Source organism: Balaenoptera ricei, chromosome 11 (genome assembly GCF_028023285.1).
Source record: "Balaenoptera ricei isolate mBalRic1 chromosome 11, mBalRic1.hap2, whole genome shotgun sequence".
In the NCBI taxonomy this organism is placed as follows: Eukaryota; Metazoa; Chordata; class Mammalia; order Artiodactyla; family Balaenopteridae; genus Balaenoptera; species Balaenoptera ricei.
Window position 1 is genome coordinate 78,267,758 of NC_082649.1, and position 27,662 is coordinate 78,295,419.

The following is a 27,662-nucleotide window of genomic DNA, read 5'->3' on the forward strand; positions in this document are numbered from 1 at the left end:
TTAAGCAACTGGGAATCTGAGCCTGGAAATCAATAGACAAATGAATAGATAAAATCACTTCAACCAGTCTGCACAACAGGAATTGCAAACTCAGGAGTACTCCGGAGCCAGACAGGTGAGAAAATAAGTGAAACCAGTTGTGTGGGTAAGTGTATGTGTATGGTCATGTGGGGAGCACATACCCCATCTAAACCACACAGCTCCAGCTCAGATCCAGCCAGTTTAGACCATGAGGGTATAATAATGGTACAGTGTGGTCAGATTTTCCAATTTTTAAAGAGATTCTAGAAATTCAGATTTTTTAATGTTTAGAAAAAATTTTAAAGGCACTCATTCCAGACAGATTTCATGGGAAAATAGTTTAATACATTTGCTGCCTAGAAGGTCAAAGAGATAACTTGTTAGACTCCTACCATATGAAAGTGAGTGGAGATCTCAAATGGAATTCCCCCTAGCCCCAATACATTTAAGCTGCCAAAGCTGGTGAGGGAGATTTACCTCTCTCTCCTCTTAGCTCCTCATGCAGCAAGAACCCAGTTGCCGCGGCTACAGCTGTCCCAGGGGTCTCTCTCTCTCTCTCTCCCAGACCCTGACCTGGATGTTATGTAGAGTGTTTCAGAGAGAGCTGCAAAATCACTTGGACTCTGCAGGAGACACCTGACATAATCCAAGGCGCTACTCTGGCTATTATTCACTGCCTACTTTAGATCTCTCTGGAATATTGTCTGTTTCAGTTTCAGACTCTCTCTGCTACCCATTTGGGTAAATAAATTACCACACTGTATAAATGTGTACAATCTGTAAACCTGGAAGAACTGCCTTGCAGAACAATTTTTTAAATATCATACTTTAAAAAAAATACTAGTGGCCTCTCTATATCTATTGTTAGAAAGTAAAAGGACTTATACCCGAAAAATTAAAATTACAGTAGCTACTCTCTCCTCAAGTAAATGATTCTTAGGAAATGCATTTGAAAGAGGATGACTTCCCAGTGAACACTTTAATTTTAATTTAACCTTCCCAGAAAATGAAGTGCTTTGTGTAGATTCTTTTGGTTTTATTTAAGGCATAAAAATTAGTTCTGAGCTGTGATAACTGTGAGCTTAGGAATGTAATCATTCTAAGCACCACTTCTGACTTGCTTATAAACCCTACAGATCCTGAGTTGCTGTTTATTGCTAATTTGAAGTTGGCAAGTTATTTAACTGTGAAGCTGAACTTCAAGTCGGACTGTGGTGGGATGGTTGGAGGTCGATTGTTTGGTTTTGCTTTCAACAGGTTACCCAAAGGCTGGATGCATGGCGTGGTGCAAGCAGGTTTCTGGGTATGTGCTTCTCTAACTATTAATCTTCTTAATTAAAATGGGAACAATGACATGTTCTGAGGGTGGAGTAAAATATTACATTAAACTATATCTCTACCTTTTGAAACCAATCACAGATAGGACAAACAATCACAGTTCCTATCATTCAGGTTTCTGATTTTCGACTTAATTGTGGCTTTTGGTTGTTGCTATGAGGACCCAACCTAAATATCATTGCTTATATTTTATCATTTAAAGAAAAATAAGGGAGCCAAGGTTTTGCCCATGAAAAATCTTGATGTCCACAATATAGTAGGTAAAGTATTTCTAAACTTTTTAGAATTATGTGTTTGAATCCATGACAACACACCTACATATATATATAATCAACATCAACCAAAGTGACATATGGCATTTTTTTCTTCCTTTATAATAAACAGAGGTCCCTGGAAATGTTTTAAGAAAAATTAATTCATATCTATACTTAAGTATGGGCACATTTGAATTGAGATTCCCTTGAAGAAAGTTATAATTTTCAAACACCACCATGCCTAAAAGATATAAGTATTCAGATACTGAAATCATTGAAAATTAAGTTATTAAAACATTTGGCATATACCTGTACTTTGTGTAATTAATATCTTTCAGTAATTCAAGAAACAGATAAAAAAAATTCACCCTAACTTTGACTTTCTATAATTTCCATTTGAGAAACAATCTAGAAATTATCACCTGCCTGAATATTTTTGGAGTAGAAAGGATGACACAGTGCTGACCTGTGGGCTGACTCAGGTCCCAAGACGCATGTTGTAGGAACCCTTTGGCTGTTGTTGTGGTTCTTTATTCCAGGGTCCCCAACCCCTGGGCCAAGGACCATTACATGTCTGCAGCCTCTTAGGAACTAGCCCACATAGCAGGAGGTGAGTGGCGGGCTAGCGAGGGACGCTTCATCTGCCACTCCCCATCGCTCCCCATCGCTCACATTACCTCCTGAACCATCCCTCCCCCACCTCACGTCCGTGGAAAAATTGTCTTCCAGAAAACCGGTCCCTGGTGCCAAAAAGGTTGGGGACCGCTTCTTTATTCATCCATTCAAGAGCCTGTACTAGCATGTTGTGTAATAGCAGGCACCTTGCTAGATTTTGGGACACAACAATAATCCCTGCCCTCAGGCACCTTACAATCTTCTTCACTCAGCATCTAATGGATCCAAAGCCAGGGAAGAGAAGCACCTCACAGCCACAGACTGCAACAAGGAAAAATAAAATGCTACTACCACCTGGTGTTTGAGTGTCTGTCTCTTTGCTTCTTTTAGGAGGTGGTGATATTTTTACATAAAAATCTGAATTTCTGGCTTCTCTCTTTAAAAAAAAAAAATCAGATCTTAGCATACTAGACCAGAAATCCCCCTTGGCAACAGCTAGCTAGAGCCAGGTGGCAGCGTTGTACTTCCCAGATCATTGCAGGTGCTTTCTCTAGTTCACCAATGTTCCCATCACTTCCATTAGGTTCACACATCACTCAGTTCTGTTATCCACTTGGTCCTCATATTACAGTATTGAGTGTTGCCCCTCCTAGAAATGACTAGCAGTCAGAAAGCCTGGCTATAGCCCTGGGTCTGATGTTTATTAAATATGTGACCTAGGATGAATGACTTAACCCACTGACCCTCAGCTTTCAGTTTCCTCTTCTGAAAAAAAAAAAGACAAAAATTAAAGATAGTAAGGCAAAACAAACCAACTTTGCTTTCTGGGCATGGCAATCGTGAATCTCCAAAGAGAAATCTATAGAAGGGTTTCAAAATCTGGGAAGCAGTGACCAAAGAGTTAGCCTTGTCGTAATTACATTTTCAGAAAAAAAAATCTAGAAAGTCAGAAATAACAGCCTGTGTCTGATTATTACTGTAAAGACTACTCTCAACTGAATCGAATCTCATATGACCTCTATGTGACAAATATTACTTTACCCATTTTGTAGATGAAGAAAACCCAGGCTGAAAAGGATCAAGGGACATGTTCCATCATAAAATGTTTACATTTTTATCTAGTCCACTTTCAAGATTGTTACCATAATTTTAATACCCATGAAGAGACCATGAACAACTGATACCACAGAATGGAAGACTAACCAGTAAGCTGAGCCATCTTTTTCCAAGGACAAACTCCAGAGAAGGAGTACAGACAGTTTTTGAAGAGGAACACTTTTTAGAGGGTATTATATGTTGTAATATCAGGGAAATATCTTGAATAAATACTTGTAATAGACACTCATATGGACTTTTAATAAACTGGAAGGGTTAACGATTTTGAGGATGTACTCTCTCATTAAATGTTTCTCAACATTATATCATTTTCTTGGAGACTGTTATTAGTAAGTAGGTATTCAGTAACCTCTATGAGAAACAAATGCCCTTAATTTTATTAAAATCTACTTTTATTAACCCCTTCCTTACCTTCTATTTTAGCCCATTTGAACCATACTGCAGTTCAGAAAGAAATATGAGAATGGACCTGGCTTACTTTCACCTTCCCAAGAAGACCTTGATATAGTAAAAAGTCTGATTTAAACATGAAGTAAAGATTTATCACTTACCTTTCAGAAAAGACTCACCATAGGAACAGTAGGCTTTTCTAATGCATTTACATTTTTATTAGGCTTACAAAAATTCAATTTAATGGTGTCTTTAGGTACACATTTACTGAATAAAATCAAATATATATTATCTTCATAATAACTTTTTTAAAAAATGCAATGGACTTATTTAAGTTTCTTCCATGGTTCACCGTAATTTAGGTAGAGAAAATTCTAAATGAACAAGCACAGGAGTGACTTTAAAGTACGTAGGAAATCACCACGTAGTTAATTTAGAAGCACTGTGGGAAATAAATCAGGAGATATGTGAAAGAGTAACCAGTTCTTGGTGGGAGGTAAACATGGGTGAGTAATGTGCAACCTACTGTTTACACACTGCAATCAGCTGGTGGCTAAGAAAAAAGCTTAAAGATAATGGCACTGCCACTACCATGGTTTTGTTCTAAACTTCTGAATTAAGCAGAGAAACTCAGACTAGAATGCCACATGGAGAACACAGTGCCAGGGATCATACACTTAGCATGCTAGAACTAAATGTTAACAGCAACTGCAGAAGATGTGACTGCAGACTCAAATAAACTTTCTGAAACACTCATCTACAAAACTGGCTGTGTTTGGTGATGGCACTTCATGAAAAGAGATAGTCCCAAGAAATCTATAAGAATTTTAAGCCACAGTTTACAAATTTCAAAAATGGGGGAGAAAAAAAAAAGCATCCCAGCTTTTTATTCTTCCAAGTGAAGATTTTGAAAACAAATAGCATTTCCATCTAGTGTGGCCATCGCTTCATTATAAGAATAAATAAATAAAAACATCCTAGTTCTAGGAGAACTAGATTTCTTTCCATGGACAATTTCATTTAGGAAAAGATAGCAGAAAACCTACAGAAAAGAAGACTTTTAAGGCAGGTTGGATTCCCCAAGCAACAGACTCTTCACACATTTATCTTGAAGGAGGTTTTTAAGGGAGTGCTTTGGGGATCAACATCTATAGAAAAAAGGGACGGAGAGAAAGGAAGCAGAATTGGCAGAAGTTCCAATGGTACCTTGTGGGGAATAATGAACACGGGTTGTCTTGTTTTGGGTGAGAGGGCAGGGTCCTTTATACCCTCCAGTGTTGAGTTACTGGAGATAGACCACCTCATGAAAGAGATGTGCCTTTGGAAGAAGGTTGTCTGTGGGCAGCATCCCCAGCAGGGGGGGTAATGAGTCCTTAGCTCCTGAAGGAGGAACCAGGCAATGCCTCAGAGTCCATCCAACACTTCTGTCCCAAACTAGTGAAAATATTTTCAAGCACTGGCATTAAAGACAGTCACCTTTAAGCCTTTAATCTTAAGAGGTCACCATAATGCAAAGGCCACTTAAGATACAATGGTAAAAACTAAAAGCTTACAATGCTCTCACATTGTCAGATAACATCTGCAGGAAAATCACTCCTGTTGCTGTTTGATACAAAATGACTTCTTAAGTATCATATCTACAAGGTGGTTCTAGAAAAAGATGGTGTGAATTCACTTTTCTCTGCTCTACTCATTTTTCCCTCTAAATACAACTAAATACCCTGGAAATTATTCATCAGAAAATGATAAAAGAACTCTGAAACCTGGAAAAAAGGTCACTGGCTAGGGACCTCAGAACTTGGAGGACAACAATGTGGTGAGTCCCCTGGTTTTCTGTTTATTTCCCATATACCCTGGACTGGGCACCAGAGCAGGAAGAGCCTGCTCCCTCTAACCAAAGGACCAGAAAAGGGGAAGGCTAATAGAGACCCAGTGAGGAGCCCCAGTCTCTGAGGCACCAATGGGCAGTCTGATCTGGAGGCAGCAGCAGTGAAGTCCTAGGCTGACCTCATTACATATCTGACAAAAGACTAGTATCTAGAATATATAAAGAATTCTCAAAACTCAATAGCAAAAATCCTAAACAGCAACAACAAAAATCCAATTAGAAAATGGGGAAAAGACAAGAAGAGATATTTCACCAAAGAGCATAGGCAGGTGGCAAGCACATGAAAAGATGTACAACATCATTAGCCATTAGAGAAATGCAATTTAAAACCATGATAAGATACCACTATATACCTTACAGAATGGCAAAAATTAAAAGAGTGATAACATCAAACGCTGGTAAGGATGCAGAGAAACTGAATGACTCATACCTAGCTGGTGGGAATGTAAAATGGTACAGTGATTCCGGAAAAAAAGTTTGGTGGTTCCTTTTAAAATTAAAAATGGACTTACCATATGACCCAGCAATTGTACTCTCAGGCGTTTATCCCAGAGCAATGAAAACTTATTTTCATGCAGAAGTTTGTACACGAATGTTCACAGCAGCTTATTTGTAATAGCCAAAAAGTAGAAAGTATCCAAACATACTTCAATAGGTGAATGTTTAAACAAACTGCAGTATATCCGTAACATGGAACAATATTTAGCAATTTTTAAAAAGCCAATCTCAAAAGGATACATACTGCACAGTTAGTTTTATATAACATTCATGAAATATGAAAATTATCGAGATCAAGAACAGATTAGCGGTTGCTAGTGGTTGGGGATGATGTGAGGGGATGGGTGTGGCTATAAAGGAGTAGAAGGAAGGAGTCTTGTGATGATGGTACAGGTAAGTATCTTGATTGTGTTGGTGATTGCATGAAACTACACATGATAAAATTGCATAGAACTACACTTACACACGTAATATACATACACACACAAAATGCCTGTATAACTGGTAAAATCTGAATAAGCTCTACAGATTATACCAGTGTCAATTTCCTGGTTTTTGTATTGTACTATAGTTAGGCAAGATATTATCATTGGGGGAAGCTGGGTAAAGGGTCCACAGGACCTCCTTTTGTATTTCTTTACTACTTCCTATGAATCTATAATTATTTCCAAATTTAATTTTTTAAAAATCAGACCTACTGATTACTCAGAGTAAAAATTCCAAATCTAGGTATTGTTTCCTCTGCAGTTTACCCAGCATCTGCACCGATCATTGGAAGCAGATCATAAGCACATCTCAGATGCCCATACTTCCACAATAACCTCTCCAATCCCCAGGCTCAATTCCCTCCTCTAGGCCCCTTCTTATAGTTTAAAGAAGGGAACTAGCAGGGTGGGAACCCCCTCAATGGCTTAGCAAAACTCTATGCCAGTTCTCAGGTTGTCCTTCAACTCTGTTACGGCTCTATTCCACTTCTGTTGTCACCATTTTCTCCATGTCTGATGCATCAGGGTTGCTGCTGAAAAAGGTTTGGTTGCAGCCTTTCCTCATTAAAAAGAGGACAATTTTGGGCTTCCCTGGTGGCACAGTGGTTAAGAATCCACCTGCCAATGCAGGGGATACGGGTTTAAGCCCTCGTCCGGGAAGATCTCACATGCCGCGGAGCAGCTAAGCCCATGTGCCACAACTACTGAGCCTGCACTCTAGAGCCCACGAGCCACAACTACTGAGCCCACGTGCCACAACTACTGAAGCCCGAGTGCCTAGGGCCCATGCTCCACAACAAGAGAAGCCACCGCAATGAGAAGCCCACGCACAGCAACAAAGACCCAACGCAGTCAAAAAAATAATTAATTAATTAATTTTAAAAAATAGACCAATTGTGATTGCTTGTGGCATTTTACAGTGATATGTACAAAACAAACAAACAAACCCTAAAGCATGGCAGAAGGTCCTTAGGCTTTTATATAAATAATTCACTCTATATAAATTCCCCTAAGAGAAATTCGTGTCAGTCTACAGAAAGTGTCTCTTTCAGGGGACTCATACCAGTTGTCTGTATTTCAGCACACTGATAGCCATTTGCAATTTGCAAAGAAAAAAATATATCTTTTATATCTGAAGGGGAACACCACACTGTTACTCCTTTGTAAGATTAAGAAATTTATTCTAATTTAAAAGTTAGCTGAATTCTTACTCTTACAAACTAGACTTTAAAACACAGCCAGTAAATTGACCAAGCACTACCACTTTTATCCTTCTGATGTGTAAGCCTATCAAAACATTAGTGATGAAAACCTTCATTTAAAAAATCCTGTTATTCAATTATAATATGCATTTCACTACCACACTGTATTTATGACCCTTAACAGCCAAAGCTGGAACTGCTCTAATACTGATTTCTTCAGTGCTTATCATTAATTAAAAAGTAAAAAACTATTACCAGGGTATCTGCAATCAGGCTTTCAAAGTAAGAAACATCAATATCCGGTAATTGAGAACATCTGGGAACAAATTTTAATAAGCAAAAACTCAGGAGAGGAAAAAAAAATGTTCTGTATTATTTCAAATTGTAACCAGATCAGTATATGCTACTGAAATGTTAAAACTGCCCATGCCTTCAAGGCATCTATCCAATTTTTCTCCTCTAGCAGATGCCAAAATAAAAAATATAGTCAGACTCGTCCATTTATATAATGTTTACATATATAACACATCAACAATATATTGTTTGAGGTTTTATGGAAGCCAACGTCAAGAAGCAAAATGTGTTCTGCCAATGTACTTCAGTTCCTGCTCATCCTTAGAGGTAGGCAGATGGATCATTAAATTATGGCTGTGCTAAGTACCTACTAAAGCATAGTGATGTACTTGTGTCAAGGGCACATAGATGAATAAAATAGTTCCCACCCTAAAGGAGTGCAAAATCTAGTATTGGAGCCACATGGAGAGTCTGCAAATGAAAGAACTCAAGCACAGAGTGTGTCCATGGTGAAAGGGAAGTCCTTAACATCAGTTGAGACTGATAAAAATAGAATAGGGTAGTGGTAATAGCAAGAATGGTTTGAGTGTCTTTGGCTCCCTAATCTACTCTACCAGCATCCACCAAGTCACCTCAAATAAACAAATTTATTTGTTATGTACCTGTTAGGTACCTGCAGTTTCAAAAAATGTCCCCTAGCTTCCCCTAATCTATCACTCAGAGTCCCACCAGGACACAGATGGCCCACTCTAATTAAAATAAATTGAGGAGGGTTTAATAAAAGAGACCATTTACAAAACTTTGGGTAGTATACAGGGAAACCATAAGGAATAGCCAACACTCTGGAGTTATTATCATCCTTAGCTGTAAACGGAGAAGGGAAAGGAGCAGTGCCCAGAACCTGGAAGGAGAAGGTCTGGTTGGGAAGTTAATATTAAGAAGAGATTTAGATAGAGGGACACAGCTAGACCAAGTAAGAGCCATTGGGAGGGATCCAAGGCAACTAATACCCTGACCTCACTCTCCTCCCTTCCTCTGATCTCTTGTTTGGGTTTCCAAGTGGCCAGAAGGCAAAAAATCCACTGATGAAGTCCATATAGATGAGCAGATGGAAGAGAATAGAGTTCCTGATTCCCACTGCTGAGAAAATGAGGAGCTACCAACTGCCTAGGGCAGAGAGTTGCTCTGAAAATTAAATGATATAAGGCATATTATGCATACAACCACAACCTCAAACATAGCACATGAATGAGAAATGGAAGTTATTAAATATATAATAAGGATTTTCTTCATTATACAATTCAATTTAGCAATTATCTATGCCTCCTATCATTTTCTCTCCACACGAAAGGTACGCAGGAAGGGGAGAGAAACCAACATTTCTGGAGTGACTACTACATTTGCAGCACAGTGCTAAGCATTTGGGATATGCCATCTCATCTAATTTTCCCTAGGAACTACAAGATAGGAATTATTTAGCCTATGGGATAGGTGAAGAAACTGAAGCTCAGATACATTACCCACCTTGCTTACAATCATAATTAGGAACTCAGATCTGTCAAACTCCTAAGCCCATGATTTCTCCATTATTATATGTGATGAGTTGTAGATGGGCTACCTGCCCACATGAGAAATATTTTTCATCAAATTGAGGGAAATCAGAGGACAAGCTTGCTAAAGGTAAAACATCCATCTTAGGATTGCCATTAAGAAATAGTCAATAACTGATAGATATGAGGAAGAAGAGGAGAAGAATGGTGATGATGATGATGGTGATGACAGTGATGGTGATGGTGATGACTGATGGTGGTGCTGGTAATGATGATAAACACCTCATCTTAACAAAGGGCTAAAGAGCTTCTATAACTGACACCAAGAATTCCTTAAATAAAGTAAAGGACCTAGAAGTAGAAGTCAACCTCAAGCAACATTTTTAGGGAAATTGTTTTTCTTTTGTCATTTCAACAAACAACTGAACCAGAGTGTTTTAAAGATTATTCTACCATGAAAATAGCACTGTCAATGACCACAATAAATGCTAAACAAAATTCTTCATGAAATTAAACATTTTTCATGAACCCAAGGCTATAAATATTTTAGGGGTAGCTCATGACACTTTGGATTTATGCTATGTGCCATTACCAATTTTTTGTGTCCAAATATCCTTTCTGATGTAAGAAATTGTATGAAAAATCAAAAGAAGGCACCAAAGAAACACCAACTTATTGGAGAAAAAAATTCCTAATTTCCTAATTTTTTTCTACAACTGATTGTATTCAAAGAAAAGCATGCATTTTTAAATAAAATATATACCACAAATTTCCCCTTTAGATTGAATCTTTCAGGAGTAACTTAGCAAAGTTGAAGCTTTAGTAAAAAAAATACATGAAATACAGAGCGAATAAAGTCTGTATTTCACCCTCCAGAAAATATCTACTTATAAAATATACACATGGCTAAGTTCAGAAACCTACATAGTGGAAAGTTTCATAATTTGATTTGTTATAGTAAGCTATTGATATTTTTGATAGGAAAGAAGAGAGGAAGGGAGACATGAACCTCGGAATATATCCTCCGCAGTTTAAGATATAAAAGTTTTATTATTTCCATTAAGGTACTTAATATTTAACATCAAATGTCGCTTCTTTCATCTTGCTGTCTTATTAAAAAAGCCTATCATCAAAAAATTAAGTCTCTGTATGAAATGGTTCATCCATAGTGATAAAAGTTTGAATTATAACTTAGTCAATGAAAGGTTGTTTGTCTATATTTTATTGCTTTTGCTATTTCTTTAGTAATCATCTTTGCAGTCTGTGCACTGACATTTGCAATAATGTGTTTACATCAGAAAGTTAGGCCCTGTCGTTTGATGTAACAAGAGGCTGTATATTGTAGCACACAGGCACTTAGCATACCCCACTTCCTCTTTTTTCATCTGTCATCTTTAATTACCTTTAGAGGCATTAACAACATATTAGTAAAAATCTGTGGAGGGATATGAGATTAATTAGGTTCAGTGGGGTTAAGAAGTGTCATATTCTTTTTCTGAGGTGAAAGTCTACTTGATAACTACAACTTCATTTCCCATAAAGCTAAAAAGAAAGTACTATGTGATTTTCATCCTTCTATAAGTTCTTGGTCTCTTATTAAAGACTGAATCAGAGAATAAAATTACAATGCACTCTGACTCTGCCACAGAATTTTGTAACTTGAAGGGAATTGTATTCCCGTGTGCATGCAAATACCCTATCCCACTACAGCATGTGTTCTCTACACTTAGCAGAAGTCGCTGATGCTTCACCCAGATCCTGTTTGGGTTTTGGGATCCGTTTTACCAGTTTGGTAGCCCATTCCTTCTTACAGGTGTTGCTGCCAATCTTCTCCAAAGGACTGCCCTTGAGCGAAAGAGCCCCTTCACCCAGAGGTGCCTGGGAGACGTACCACCATAGCCACCCCCTACCCAGGGCCCATAGCTAATGACTGACTAGTGGAAAGGGGAGTGCTCTGTCTCAAGGCAGGACTGCCCGTGTGGTACGATTCATGCTCCAGAGCTCCTCATGTGATCAGGCTAATTTTATTGGAAACCACATCCTTGGTAGCTTCTTCCCCTGCCCTATCCTAATACTCTCACTCCCCTCCTGGTTTCTCCCAAGAGCCCTCCCTTAATAAATCACCTGCACACCAATCCCTGTCTGAAGACCAAGAATCCAACCTAAGACTCCACAGAAGCAAACACTGATGAAAAGACAGGCACATAATTGGTCTTCCAGTTTGGGCAGGTAAGCAACAACATCTCAGCCATTTTTAAAGTCCCTGTCTACAGAGCTTTACAAGCCCAAGTTGGTGGTGGTGGGAGAATGTCACATGCCATTATGTAACTGTGAGAAGGGAAGTTCCTAAGATCTACAAACTCACCTCACTGACAGGAGTCACTAACTGATTCCTACTCTGGGGAACGTGGCAGTTGGCAAGGGCTGCCCTTCTTGGCAGATGTCAGGTGGTGTCCTGCACTGCAATTCCCCACTCATTCGGAGAACAAAAGGAGTCTGGGGCTAGTGGAGGGAAAAAATACGACAAGCTGAGCATCAAACTACAAACAGCTCTTTGAAACCTCCCTGATAGAGATGATGGTGTTTGTGCCATAGCTATTGAGTTGAATCTAATAATAGAAGGACGGATCACCACTTACTCTGTGCTGTCAGTAATGAAAGCTATCAAAACTAAGCCTGAATGCACCTCACTGTTGCCGTGTAAATCTAACATGGACAGCTTAATGAGGGAGGGACATTACCTTTTCTCACACTCCAATTTTACTCATGAAAGAAATGTGGCGATTAACTTGAGAGATTAATTAAATCCAACAGCAAGTTCAGTTCCTTCCACAGTGCATTCTGATATCATAGGAAGGGGCCAACATGCTGTGGGCACTTAGCACATGTTAAATAATAATTACTAAAATAATCTAATTTGGACTATTTTTTGCAGAAAACTGGCAGCTAACCTCACCAGTAAACAAATGCCACAATCTGATACAGCTACTCAATATTTCACATGGTCTTACTCTAAACTCTATTATTCCTGAAACTCCCAACAAATACTGCACAGTAAGTGTGTTTCCTCCCTCAGCAATTTCACTCACCAATAGTATTTACTATATCTTATTGGGCCCCCTGAAGAGTGAGGAGGCAGCCAATCAGACAAAACACAAACTCTGACCCAGCTTAAGAAGTAATAGGCAGGATCCCATTGTGTCTTCTTCAAAACAAAGACTGACACTGACATGGGAAGGAAAGAGCAACAGGGGTAGAGGCATGACCTTTATTCCGTGTCAGAAAGCCACAGGGTGTGCTCTGGTTCGCCTTCTTATGTGTTCTCAGAGTCAACTGTCGTTCTATTTTTGCGCTTTCTTCTCTGAAATGCTCAAGTGCTTTCCTCGTCTATCATACAGAAAATCTGGTTTTAAGAGGAGTCTTACAAATTTGACCAATTGGCAGAATGGTAATTAAATTCTTGCTTTGGTGAAAGTCAATAAAATTGTTTTAAAATGTTTGCTATAGAATCATGCACCTATAATATAGATCAAATTAAACAATAGAGTTATTATATAGATACCATGTATGAATTACAGTAGTGCCTATTCCCCCCCCAATCCCACACAGCTCTCAAATCCACCTACCCAAAAGGTGATTCCCAACAGTCTCATTATCAAGGACTCCTCTTATTATCATTTGAGAATGGAGTATAAATTTTTAAATATTCTATCTATCCAAGATTAATAATCAACTAATTTCCCTTTTGGTGTTATTAAGAAAGGTATATATTCTGTTGAAACTTCTGATCAACAAATCAACATTAGGACACACAATTAACATAATCCTTGGCAAAAATAGGAAAAGGTAACATTTGGGTACCTTCTTCACAGTCAGTGTGGTTACTGATACACTTTAGGAAATAATGAAATGAGTGTGAAGATCTCCTTTCTAGACAGGGAACTCTATGACAAGGTGATGTCCTAGACCTACCCTAATAGTCATAAGTGAAGAAAATTTATATTAACAATCTTTTAAACTGCAAGAAGCTTTATCTACCTAAGTGGCACCTTGGAACTAGAAAGAGATGGTAATTAACATCAAGTCCCAATGTTCTAATATAATCATATCACCTGAAACACAGTATGTCCAGGCATATCTTCAACTATTACAAAAAATGTCTATGCTATTAATATACTTCTTGACCACCACAGACTGAATGTTTGTGTCCCTCCCTCAATTCATATGTTGAAATCCTAACTCCACTGTGATGGTATTAGAAGGTGGGGCCTCTGGTAGGTGATTAGGTCACATAATGGGATTAGTGCTCTTATAAAAGAAACCCCGAGAGCTCTCTTGCCCCTTCCATCATGCAAGGACACAGTGACAAGATGGGCTATGAACCAGGAAAAAGGCTCTCACCAGACAATGAATCTGCCAGCGTCTTGATCTTGGAGTTCCCAGCCTCCAGAACTAAAAGAAATAAATTTCTGCTGTTCAAGCCACCCACAGTATTTTTGTTATAACAGCACAAACAGACTAAGACAATGACAGAATGTTCCTACAATTGATGACAAAAAAAGTATATGGAAAACAAATGACTGAATTTATCAGATTTGGAGTGGTCTTAAATTTGCATCAAAATGAAAATATTTAATTCAACTGATTCAACATTAGTCCATAGTTTTCATTCAGGCTATTATTTTAGACCTACTAACTAATAATAATGTCTAACATTATTAAGCTCTTACAAAGTGTTTTATGTAATGTACATTCAATCATTTATTTGACTCAACAACCCTATGTAAGAAGTACTATTATCATCCTACTTTACAGATGAAGAAACTAAAGTTTACTTAAGTATCATGCATAGCTATACAGCATCTGTGTTTACCTACTCCTTGGTCAATCCGGACCAAATGACCTGGGTGGAGGAGGGGGTAGGGAGAGGTAGTGGGGGTGTGAAGCTTGATATTTTGTTCTAATCGTCAAGGAAAACATTGTGAAATGTCTGAACAATAACTTGTCCCAAGACCACAAGCTTACCTTCAGTACTGCGAATACTGTAAGAGATATATCTAAAGTTCTTTCTGATATTTCTTACATCACCAGTTTAATTGCATATAATACATATTAATTGGATGTAAGATCTATTTGAATATCTCTCATTGTAGCAGAATTATATAAGGAGAGTTAAATAATATAGGGAGCTGACAGTTCTGTTTAACAGAAAGTAAAAGTTGGGAAAAATATAATCTCAATAATTCCACTGAAGTGGGGGTGGAGTCAAGATGGCGTACTAGGAGGACACAGAATTCACGTCTCCACACAACTAGGACACCTACCAGGCACCAGTGGGGGGTCCATGGACATCTAAGGGGATGGGAGGAACCCCCAGCAACCAGGTAGGACATGGGGCACGGGGGGAGTGAAGGGGGAGGAGAAGTGGAGGCGGGTCAGGACTGGCGCCCCTGAGGGGCAGCTGAGGGAGGGGAAGGGATCCCATGCCCGAAGGGGGAAATTGGGGAACCACTGGGAGGGCAGAGGATCAAAAGGAAGCGTGGCCAGGTTTCCCCTGCCCACTTGGGCCCCTAGGAACCTGCTGAGATCCCGGGCCTGATCCTCTTCCCACTGAGGCCCCCTCCAGCCATGCAGGTCCTGAGGGACGGGGAGGGAGGGAAGGGGGAGCAAAAGTAACAGCCGGACATCTGGGACAGCACCCCTGAGGGGTGGCTGGCGGAGGGAAGGAGTTCCTACACCCAGCGGGATCCACTCACGGTTAGGGGTCCAGCGGAGACGGGGGAAACCCTGGGGGAGATGGTGGGGAGGGGTGCAAAGGAACAGAACGGAACATGGCCAGGGCTTTCCCTGTCCACTTAGGCACTGGGGAGCCTGCTGGACTCCCAGGCCTAACCCCCTGCCCTCGGAGCCTCCTTCCTGCTGGGCATAACCCAAGCCCCGGCCCTACACCCCCACCCAGGGCCCTACCTCTATACTCGGAGACCCCCTCCAACGTGCTGGGCCTAAAACCCACCCACACACTCTTCCTCAGGGCCCTAATTCCAAACTCCAGAACCCCACACTCCAGAGGCCCTCCTTTCCCAGTGCGGCCTCTCCCCTTCCGCACAGGTCCTAAGCAGAAGCCCCAACCCATGCTTGAAAGTAGCCCTGCCAAGGCCCCACCCACAGGGCCTTTTCTGGCTAGTGGGTCCTGAGCCTAGGTCCCGGCCCATGCTCAAACATAACCCCCCCACCCACCTAGGTCACTCCAACCTAAACCCTGCCCCTGCCTCAGTTCCACCGCCTAAACTCCACCCCCATAGCCAAGGCTTTTATTTTCTTTTTTCCACTTTTAGACTGGAGTTCTGTTTTACCTTGTTGATTCATTGTTGTTGATTCTTTTATATTTTTATTTTTCCTAGTAAATCTTTTATTTTTTGAATTTTACTTTATTCTTTACACTTTGTTATTGTTCTCTCCTTTTGGCTTGTTCCTCTCCCTCCTTTTTTTTCTCTGTTGTAGTTTTATTTTACCTTGTTGCAGTTGTTTCAATTACAGTTTTATTTTTCCTAATGTATTTTTTATCTTTCTAATTTTATTTTGTTTTTCATTCTTTAATATTACACTGCTTCCTTTTTTCTTTCTTTCTTTCTTTTTTTTACTGCGCAATGAAGCTTGCAGGATCTTGGTTCCCAGGCTGGAGATCGGGCCAGAGCTCCTGTGGTGGGAGCTCCAAGTCCAAACTGCTGGACTAACAGAGAACCTCAGAGCTCAGGGAATATTAATTGGAGTGAGGCCTCCTGGAGGTCCTCATCTCAGCACCAAGACCCAGTTCTATCCAACTGCCTGCAAACTCCAGTACTGAACGTCTCAGTTCAAACAACCAGTAAGACAGGAATACAGCACCACACATCAAAAAAAAAAAAAAAAAAAGAAAGAGACAACAATAAAATATGTTACAGATGAGGGAGCAAGGTAAAAACTACAAGACCAAATAAATGAAGATGAAATAGGCAACCTACATGAAAAAGAATTCAAAGTAATGATAGGAAAGATGATCCAAAAATCTCAGAAACAGAATGGAGAAAATTCAAGAAACATTTAACAAGGATCTAGAGGAACTAAACAGCAAACAAACAGTGATGAACAACACAATTACTGAAATTAAAAATACACTAGAAGGAATCAATATCAGAATAACTGAGGCAGAAGAACAGATAAGTGAGCTGGAAGATAAAATGGTGGAAATAACTGCCAGAGAGCAGAATAAAGAAAAAAGAATGAAAAGAATTGAGGACAGTCTCAGAGACCTCTGGGCCAACATTAAACTCACCAACATTCGAATTTTAGGGATCCCAGAAGAAGAAGAGAAAAAGAAAGGGTCTGAGAAAATATTTGAAGAGAATAGTCAAAAACTTCCCTAACATGGAAAAGGAAATAGTCAATCAAGTCCAGGAAGCACAGAGAGTACCGTACAGGGTAAACCCAAAGAGAAACATACCGAGACACATGTTAATCAAACTATCAAAAATTAAATACAAAGAAAAAATATTAAAAGCAGCAAGGGAAATGCAACAAATAACATACAAGAGAATCTGCATAATGATAAAAGCTGATCTTTCAGGAGAAACTCTGCAAGCCAGAAGGGAGTAGCAGGACATATTTAAAGTGATGAAATGGAAAAACCTACAACCAAGATTACTCTACCCAGCAAGGATCTCATTCAGATTAGACAGAGAAATTAAAATCTTTACAGACAAGCAAAAGTTAAAAGAATTCAGCAACACCAAACCAGCTTTACAGCAAATGCTAAAGGAACTTCTCTAGGCAGGAAACACAAGAGAAGAACAAGACCTACAAAATCAAACCCAAAACAATTAAGAAAATGGTAATAGGAACATACATATCAATAATTACCTTAAATGTTAATGGATTAAATGCTCCAACCAAAAGACACAGACTGGCTGAATGGATACAAAAACAAGACCCACATATATGCTGTCTACAAGAGACCCACTTCAGATCTAGGGACACATACAGACTGAGTGAGGGAATGGAAAAAAATATTCCATGCAAACGGAAATCAAAAAAAAGCTAGAGTAGCAATTCTCATATCAGACAAAACAGACTTTAAAATAAAGACTATTACAAGAGACAAAGGACACTACATAATGATCAAGGGATCAAACAAAGAAGATATAACAATTGTAAATATTTATGCACCCAACATAGGAGCACCTGAATACATAAGGCAAATGCTAACTGCCATAAAAGGGGAAATCGACAATAACACAATCATAGTAGGGGACTTTAACACTCCACTTTAACCAATGGACAGATCATCCAAAGTGAAAATAAATAAGGAAACACAAGCTTTAAATGACACATTAAACAAGATGGACTTAATTGATATTTATAGGACATTCCAGCCAAAAACAACAGAATACACTTTCTTCTCAAGTGCTCATGGAACATTCTCCAGGATAGACCATATCTTAGGTCACAAATCAAGACCTGGTAAATTTAAGAAAATTGAAATCGTACCAAGTATCTTTTCCAACCACAACACTATGAGACTAGATATCAATTACAGGAAAAAAATGTAAAAAATACAAACACATGGAAGCTAAACAATACACTACTAAATAACCAAGAGATCACTGAAGAAATCAAAGAGGAAATCAAAAAATACCTAGAAATAAATGACAATGAAAATAAGACGACCCAAAACCTATGGGATGCAGCAAAAGCAGTTCTAAGAGGGAAGTTTCTAACAATACAATCCTACCTCAAGAAACGAGAAACATCTCAAATAAACAACCTAACCTTAAATGTAAAGCAATTAGAGAAGAAGAACAAAAAAAGACCCAAAGTTAGCAAAAGGAAAGAAATCATAAAGATCAGATCAGAAATAAATGAAAAAGAAATGAAGGAAACAACAGCAAAGATCAATAAAACTAAAAGCTGGTTTTTTGAGAAGATACACAAAATTGATAAACCATTAGCCAGACTCATCAAGAAACAAAGAGAGAAGACTCAAATCAACAGAATTAGAAGCGCAAAAGAAGTAACAACGGACACTGCAGAAATACAAAGGATCATAAGAGATTCCTACAAGCAACTATATGCCAATAAAATGGACAACCTGGAAAAAATGGACAAATTCTTAGAAAATCACAACCTTCCAAGACTGAACCAGGAAGAAATAGAAAATATAAAAAGACCAATCACAAGCACTGAAATTGAGACTGTGATTAAAAGTCTTGCAACAAACAAAAGGCAGGACCAGATGGCTCCACAGGCGAATTCTACCAAACACTTAGAGAAGAGCTAACACCTATCCTTCTCAAACTCTTCCAAAAGCAGAGGAAGGAAAACTCCCAAACTCATTCTACGAGGCCACCATCGCCCTGATACCAAAACCTGACAAATGTATCACTAAAAAAGAAAACTACAGGCCCATATCTCTGATGAACATAGATGCAAAACTCCTCAACAAAATACTAGCAAACAGAATCCAACAGCACATTGAAAGGATCATACACAATGATCAAGGGGATCATTACCTCTTGATCATTACCCCAGGAATGCAAGGATTCTTCAATATACGCAAATCAATCAATGTGATACACCATATTAACAAACTGAAGGATAAAAACCATATGATAATCTCAATAGATGCAGAAAAAGCTTTTGACAAAATGCAACACCCATTTATGATAAAAACTTTCCAGAAAGTAGGCATAGAGGGAACCTACCTCAACATAATAAAGGCCATATATGACAAACCCACAGCCAACATCGTTCTCAATGGTGAAAAACTGAAACCCTTTCCTCTAAGATCAGGAACACGACAAAGTTGCTCACTCTCACCACTATTATTCAACATAGTTTTGGAAGTTTTAGCCACAGCAATCAAAGAAGAAAAAGAAATAAAAGGAATCCAAATTGGAAAAGAAGAAGTAAAACTGTCACTGTTTGTAGATGATGTGATACTATACATAGAGAATCCTAATGATGCTACCAGAAAACTACTAGGGCTAATCAATGAATTTGGCAGAGTAGCAGGATCCAAGTTAATGCACAGAAATCTCTTGCATTTCTATACACTAATGATGAAAATTCGGAAAGAGAAAATAAGGAAACACTCCCATTTACCACTGCACCAAAAAGAATAAAATACCTAGGAATAAACCTACCTAAGGAGACTAAAGACCTGTATGCAGAAAACTATAAGACCCTGATGAAAGAAATTAAAGATGATACAGGTGGAGAGATATAACATATTCTTGGATTGGAATAATCAACATTGTGAAAATGACTGTACTACCAAAAGCAATCTACAGATTCAATGCAATCCCTATCAAAATACCAATGGCATTTTTCACAGAACTAGAACAAAAAATTTCACAATTTGTATGCAAACACAAAAGACCCCGAATAGCCAAAGCAATCTTGAGAAAGAAAAACGGAGCTGGAGGAATCAGGCTCCCAGACTTCAGACTGTACTACAAAGCTATAGTAATCAAGACAGTATGGTACTGGCACAAAAACAGAAATATAGATCAATGGAACAGGATAGAAAGCCCAGGGATAAACCCATGCACTTATGGTCACCTTATCTTTGATAAAGGAGGCAAGAGTATACAATGGAGAAAAGACAGCTTCTTCAATAAGTGGTGCTGGGTAAACTGGACAGCTACATGGAAAAGAATGAAATTAGAACACTTCCTAACACCATACACAAAAATAAAATCAAAATAGATGAAAAACCTAAATGTAAAGCCAGACACTATCAAACTCTTAGAGGAAAACATAGGCAGAACACTCTATGACATAAATCACAGCAATATACTTTTTGACCTACCTCCTAGAGAAATGGAAATAAAAACAAAAATAAACAAATGGGACCTAATGAAACTTAAAAGCTTTTGCACAGCAAAGGATACCATAAACAAGATGAAAAGATAACCCTCAGAATGGGAGAAAATATTTGCAAATGAATCATCAGACAAAGGATTAATCTCCAAAATATACAAGCAGCTCATGCACCTCAATATCAAAAAAGCAAACAACCCAAACCAAAAATGGGCAGAAGACCTAAAGAGACATTTCTCCAAAGAAGATATACAGATTGCCAATAAACACATGAAAAGATGCTCAACATCACTAATCATTAGAGAAATGCAAATCAAAACCACAATGAGGTATCACCTCACACTGGTCAGAATGGCCATCAAAAAATCTACAAACAATAAATGCTGGAGAGGGTGTGGAGAAAAGGGAACCCTCTTGTACTGTTGGTGGGAATGTAAATTGATGCAGCCACCATGGAGAACAGCACGGAGGTTCCTTAAAAAACTAAAAATAGAACTACCATATGACCCAGCAATCCCACTTCTGGGCATATACCCTGAGAAAACCATAATTCAAAAAGAGTCATGTACCACAATGTTCACTGCAGCACTATTTACAATAGCCAGGACATGGAAGCAACCTACATGTCCATCGACAGATGAATGGATAAAGAAGATGTGGCACATAGATACAATGGAATATTACTCAGCCATAAAAAGAAACGAAATTGAGTTATTTGTAGTGAGGTGGATGGACCTAGAGTCTGTCATACAGAGTGAAGTAAGTCAGAAAGAGAAAAACAAATAATGTATGCTAACACATATATATGAAATCTAAAAAAAAAAAAGAAATTGTTCTGATGAACCTAGGGGCAGGACAGAAATAAAGGCACAAAAGCAGAGAATGGACTTGAGGACACAGGGAGGGAGAAGGGTAAGCTGGGACAAAGTGAGAGAGTAACACTGATATATACACACTACCAAATGTAAAGTAGATAGCTAGTGGGAATCAGCTGCATAGCACAGGGAGATGAGCTCGGTGCTTTGCAACCACCTAGAGGGGTGGGATAAGGAGGGTGGGAGGGAGATGCAAGAGGGAGGGGACATAGGGATATGTGCATGCATATAGCTGATTCACTTTGTTATACAGCAGAAACTAACACAACATTGTAAAGCAATTATATTCCAATAAAGATGTTAAAAAAAAATAATTCCACTGAATTCTTAGTACATGTAGGAGTAATGGTATAATAATACATTACTGGAAAAATAAAATAATTTAAATTCACCTTCTCCAATATGAAGAATTTCTGTTTTCTTTAGGTAAGCTTCTGAAACTTCCTTTCTCTCCGCAAGGTAGGAATTTTGAAGTTAAAGGCTATGAGCAATTACATACACTAGATTATAGAAAGTTTCTTGTGTTAGCTAAAGAATCGTCTAAATTCTTCACAAACATGGTTATAGAATCCCAGAAAACTGATCCTGAAGAAATTCCTGTTTGTGACAATTCATAAAATATTTCACCATGAGATCTAGGTGCAAAAGACATGAATTCCAAGGATTTACCACTTTTGATATTAAAGGGTTTCCCATTTACTTTTAGCTTACTCATGTTGCATGGAAATTGATCTGAAATGCCATTTTAGGCAGAAATTTGTCCTCATCATTAAACTTTTCTTGATGAATCCAGATCATCAATATGAATTATTTAATTATTGAAATCCTCAGAACATATGAAGGGAGTTAAAACTAATCATCAATATACCAAATAGCCCTAGGCTGTTTGGTATCTTCATTCCTCTGATTTTTTACAGACTCTGTGATAGTGGTCTTCTAGCTAAAGTTCACAGAATCAGATATTTTTACGAGACTCAATTACCAGCAGCTCAACTTCTTTCCTAAAATTGATCTGTCTGAGAATGCACTTCTCAGACAAGGAATCATGGGGATGACAATTTCTGTTTAAAAACCCTGTCTTTTCATCTGCAAGCCACTGTCAAAGAAGACATTGTTCCTGAGAAAAAGTCCCATAAGAGGCCAGCAAAAAAGGACTCAATAAGAAATACAACAGAGGGGGGTGCCTTATTTCACCAGAGGCAGAATCATTTCAAGCCTCCTCCTTACTGTGTCTAGAAATTCATTCTGGACTGAGAATTCAGAACTGAAAAGATAAGTCATTCAGAGGTTCATGAGAAAATTTATGTGAATACAAAATTCAACCTTAAAGAAAGAAAACCTGACCTATCTGATTGAGTCAACAAATAAGTTTCTCAAAATAGTTTAGATAGGTAGACATTTTTCATAAGCTTGATAAGCTAAATCAGCAGCTTCAAGGTTTCGATGAAATATATTTAAAGCATGTGACCAGATAAAAGCATTTTGTCCAAAAAAAAATCATTTCTGCTAAGCTGTATTGAATTTTGGAATATTTTTATCTTCCCCAAGTCTGAGTGTATCAAGCTGAACATGGTGCTTCTAAGAGAAAGAGCAACAAGTATAATCAATGGGTATTTGAGAGGCTTTGTTAAGTCTTTGGTGTACTTCCCAGAAACACAGAAAGTGAACGTCTCAAATGACTGATTAACAAATTCTTTTGCAAGTCAGTGTTTCCTTTCAACAAAATTGAAGGACAACTAATTGAGGTGTCAGAGGATGAATCACGAACAACAATTTGATGAGAAATCATTGTGTGATTTTGGGCATAAAACTGGTAAGGAGTTTTTTTAAAAAATTCGACGATAAAAAAAATCTCTCCGATCTCATCTACTTATTTGTGTGAGAAAGATTTCTCAATGCTTACATCTAGAAAAATGAAAAATTGGCATTGTGCTAAATCCTATCTTCTTCTAGAAATAAATATTTGACTTCATACAAAACTAGTTTAAAAAAAAAAAGTGTCCATCTCATTAACAGATGAAGTTCCAATAAATTTAACTTTTATATTTAGTGATTATCAATATTTAATATTATTTGTGGTTTTGGTCAATCTGTGCTAATAACAACAGTAATAAAAACTCAATCCAGATGTCATTTTTGAAATTTAGAGGATTATGGACTCAGGAAGTTATATTTATTTCAAGGTTCTGAGACTATACAATGATCAATAAAAATGTTTAAGCATATTTCATTGATAAATTCTGTAAGGTAAGTAAATAAAAACATGAATTAAAAGAGAAAAAGGATCAGTGTACAGTTTTCAGAAAGAACTTGCTTTTATATTTTTAAATAGATGATGGTGAGAATCAAATTATAATAGTATTATAGTATTATAGAATCTAAATGGGTATATTTTAAAATGATTTAGACTTTTAACTTTAAAATTCCAACATTTACTATACACCAGAAATTATGTTCTTGGTAATTCTTTAAACTTATGATGAAAAATTTGAGGTCTATAATTATTCAAAAAATCTTTCAAGGTGTAGGGAACAAAGAAATTGGAGCTTTCTGCTTTATTTCTTCTGCCTTCTTATTTCTGGAATTAGAAAGTGTGCTTTCCTGGCCCTACTTTAACATTTGCTCTTTGATCCACTGTTCCCTTAGAAATTGAAGTCTCCAAATCACAGAACTGTGGACATGATGAATTGCCCAAACAAATATGATACTAATTATTTGCTTTACCATAAGACTCATTACAAGCTTCTTTTAAATAACAATCTCCTCTAGCACTTCTGAAATACGGCTCCATGATTATAAAAATTCATCACTGAATTCTATTTACAGGCTCTTCACTTTTTAAGTCCAAAATACAAATGTGATGCTTTGATCCTATAGCAGATTTTCAAGAATAATCCCTTTTTAAGTGTCTGCACAAATATGTTATCGAGTTCAGCATGGCAACAAAAAGAAAACAGAAGAGAAGGGAGAAAGAAAAAAGAGGAGATGAAAATGGTATGATGATATCACAGAAGAAGGTGGGCAACTTTAAGCAATGAGGCCTTTTCAAACATGGCATCGCCAAATTTTATCACTAATTCATAATAGGATTAAAACACAAATCATTTTTTATCTGAGAACAAAGATAAGTATTGGTTTCATATAGTTCTTGTCCCTATAACCAGATTTCTTTCCTGGTTTTCTCTCTGAGACAAGAAACTCCTAATGAAACAGGGGATAAGTATTTCTTGAGGTCTGATGATCCTTACAAGCCCCTTGACCTCTCTATGGAACTCCATTTTCTTATCTATAAAATGAGAAGGTAGCTTTCAACCAATAATTTGAGGAGGGGAAGGAAAGGGGGCAAGGAGGGCAGACGAGAAGGTCCATGTTTCAAGGGACGAATTTTTTCGACAGAATACCCACACCTAGCCCGACCAGATTCTGACTCAAGCTGCATCACTACCCTACACCCCTGTCAACATCGAGAACTCCTGCTATGGGGATTTGTGTTCTTTCCTTCAAAATGAACAAAAGGCTGCCATCGCAGTGTATAATTTTAAGGTCCCTGCAGTAATGAGATTCCATATTCTTCAGCTATGAATAGAAAACAATGATATTCATTTGTTTCTCTTCTCCTATGTCCTTTGTTTCTGGCAAGGATCACTATTTACTCCTTGCAGCCTAGAAGAGGATGAAGTGTGTGCCTAGGAGGAGGAGGGGGATAAAAGATGTAGGTGGGGACATGTTTTCAGCCGCCATGAGGCTCAAGAGCTACATTAATCTGTAGTTCTATGCTTTCATGACTTCACAACTCTCCCAGCTTAAAAAAAAAAAAAAAAAATTATTAGGAATTTTAAAGATCCCCCTTTCTCTCATCTTGAAGCCTGTTAAAAGATATTTGTAAAAAGGAGGTACAAAAGAAGAGGTTGCCAGATAAGGTACTTTTTCTAAATCAAAGGAGCTCCCAGACAAAATGGGGTCTGACTTGGTGGTCAGCTGTCAGAGTGAAATTTAATTTAGCAGTAACAACAGACAAAGTATGTCAGACTAAGTGCTTGATCAAGAAACTGAAATTTTTTCAATAAAACAGCGTTGATGTCAGTTAAAGCAGAAACCCCAGGTAAAGAATGACTATGCTGAAAATAAATTAAGAAAACATCCCACAGACTTGAGAAAAAAAATTCTTTTTTATCCTCCCAACTCACCTTACTGTATGTAAAGTTCAGAGGTTCTTGATTTCAGGAGGTTTTCCAGCCATAATGATGGGCTGGTGAAGACGTTTGTGTCCCTGGATCTAGTGATTCTTGTCATGGCTCTGAAGCCCAGAGTCACTCCTATTTAGAAAATCTCTTATATCCTTTTAGATTATGCTTGATCTCTCTTTTTTTTTTAATAAATGTATTTATTTATTTGTTTATTTTTGGCTGTGTTGGGTCTTCTCATTGTGGTGGTTTCTCTTGTTGCGAGCACAGGCTCTAGGCACACGGGCTTCAGTAGTTGTGGCACACGGGTTTAGTTGCTCTGCAGCATGTGGGATCTTCCCGGACCAGGGCTCGAACCCATGTCCCCTGCATTGGCAGGCAGACTCTTAACCACTGTGCCACCAGGGAAGGCTTATGCTTGATCTCTTTTCATCTAATTAATTACATCTCAGGAACCAAGAAGTAATTACATTAAGAACTTGGAGGCATGCCTTCAGAAATGTCACTATGGCTTTCTGTTTGTTTGCTTTAAAGCAAACCAGCACTCTGGAACTTAGTTCAGATTAGCAATTTTGTGCTTTCAGTTAGATACAGTGCAATGGTTCTACTCCTGGTTGCTAGAATAAGAAAGCAGGTGAAAGACATACAGTAATGTGGTTCAATCTCCCCTTCTCTCTCTCTGTCTTTCTCTCTGTCTCTCTCTCCTTTGTATTCTACTTCAGTATAGTGATTTGAGGCCTCTGGGTCTGAGTTGGGAGCATAGAAACTATTGGCAAACGTTTACTTGTTTACCTGAGGGTCAAGTGGGATGAAAAGCAGAACAAGAAGACAGAACTTTCCAAGGACTGGCACTGGTCAAAGCACAGAGAAACAATACGGATCTTCAAAGGGACATTTTTTTCTTTTTCTTTCTTTTTAAAAAATGTTGTCAGTCTAATAAGTGTTGAAGACTATTTGCTAAGCTGTCCAAAGACATAACTATGCTGAGACTGCTCCTTCACCTGTCTACTCTCAAAGGCCTCTGTGAACATCTGCATCACGCATGCAGGCCTCTTCCAAACAAAAGGAAGGAGGTCCAAAGAGAATGTGCTCTCAAAAAAGTTGTAAATGCATTTTAAAAATTCTGTGAAAGCTCATCAGCCACCTGATTTCCTAGGCAGAGCCTCTTATTACCTTAACCATGATTTAAGACAGGAGCATGTGGGTAGAATAAAGACAGAGGGATGAGAAGTGGAGGAAAAGGAAAGGTGATGAATGATTAATGAAAATCTAGTGATTAATGGAACAAAGATTTTAAAAAGTAATAAAGCATTCATCCCTAGGGTGGAAAACAGGACAAACAAAAATGAGTACTAAATTGCCAAAACAGTAAAATAAGAGAGTAGAACAAACAGAGTAGGACAAAGAAATGCCCATTTCAGTATAAGCATTGTTGAAAAACACAGGGGATTTGGGAACTTACCATTTACGAGTTATTTGCTTAAACAAAAATAAATCTATGTTGCCTGATTTCCTGAAAGTTACTTACTGATAATGGGCCATTTATAGGTAAGAGCCTGCAGCCATCCAGGTATATAGGGAAGCCAGACTTTGTGTCTGTTCAACTTTTCTTTCTCTGCTAAATCTGATTCACAGCGTTAGAGTGCAGGAGAACCCTCAGTTGCATGGCTCCATCACTAATGAAATGAGCTCCTGGCTTTTCAGAGCAACCATAGAGTATACACTGGGCTCCCAGAGGAGCATTCTGTGTATGAATTACCTATGTGTGCACACAACCTAAGGGAAAACTCATATGAGGCACAGAGGAAATTTATAAACACAAGCTGCACATTGATAGGAATACAGAAACATACCACAAAGGGGTGTAGACACCCAGGTTTTTCCCAAAAGCTGACCTGTACACATGCAAGGGCAAGATACCACAGAACAAGCCCTATGGCAAGACAAGCAATGAGAACAACTGAAAATAATAATGTGTGTGTGATTCACTTATTTTGAATGTTAGTTGAAGGAAAACAAGTTTAATTGGAAGATGAGCTGAGCTCATAAAAACAGGTATGGAGATTATCCAGGGAACTTCTGGGCACATGCAAGA

The 27,662-nt window shown here is 38.2% G+C and overlaps 1 protein-coding gene across 21 annotated transcripts in view; it reads right to left on the reverse strand.

The window, feature by feature from the left end:
* Positions 1-27,662, reverse strand: part of FHIT (fragile histidine triad diadenosine triphosphatase) — a 1,501,610-nt gene that overhangs the window by 1,244,523 nt on the left and 229,425 nt on the right. For 9 of the 21 annotated variants that reach the window (XM_059940101.1, XM_059940094.1, XM_059940089.1 and 6 more), the window contains one exon: positions 14,053-14,103. The exons of the other annotated variants lie outside the window; for them this stretch is intronic. Coding sequence is in view for 1 of the 9 variants with exons in the window: in XM_059940079.1 (XP_059796062.1) it covers positions 14,053-14,103 (51 nt within the window). In the remaining 8 variants the exon portion in view is untranslated. The remainder of the gene's footprint in view (positions 1-14,052; positions 14,104-27,662) is intronic. 21 annotated transcript variants of the gene reach the window in all.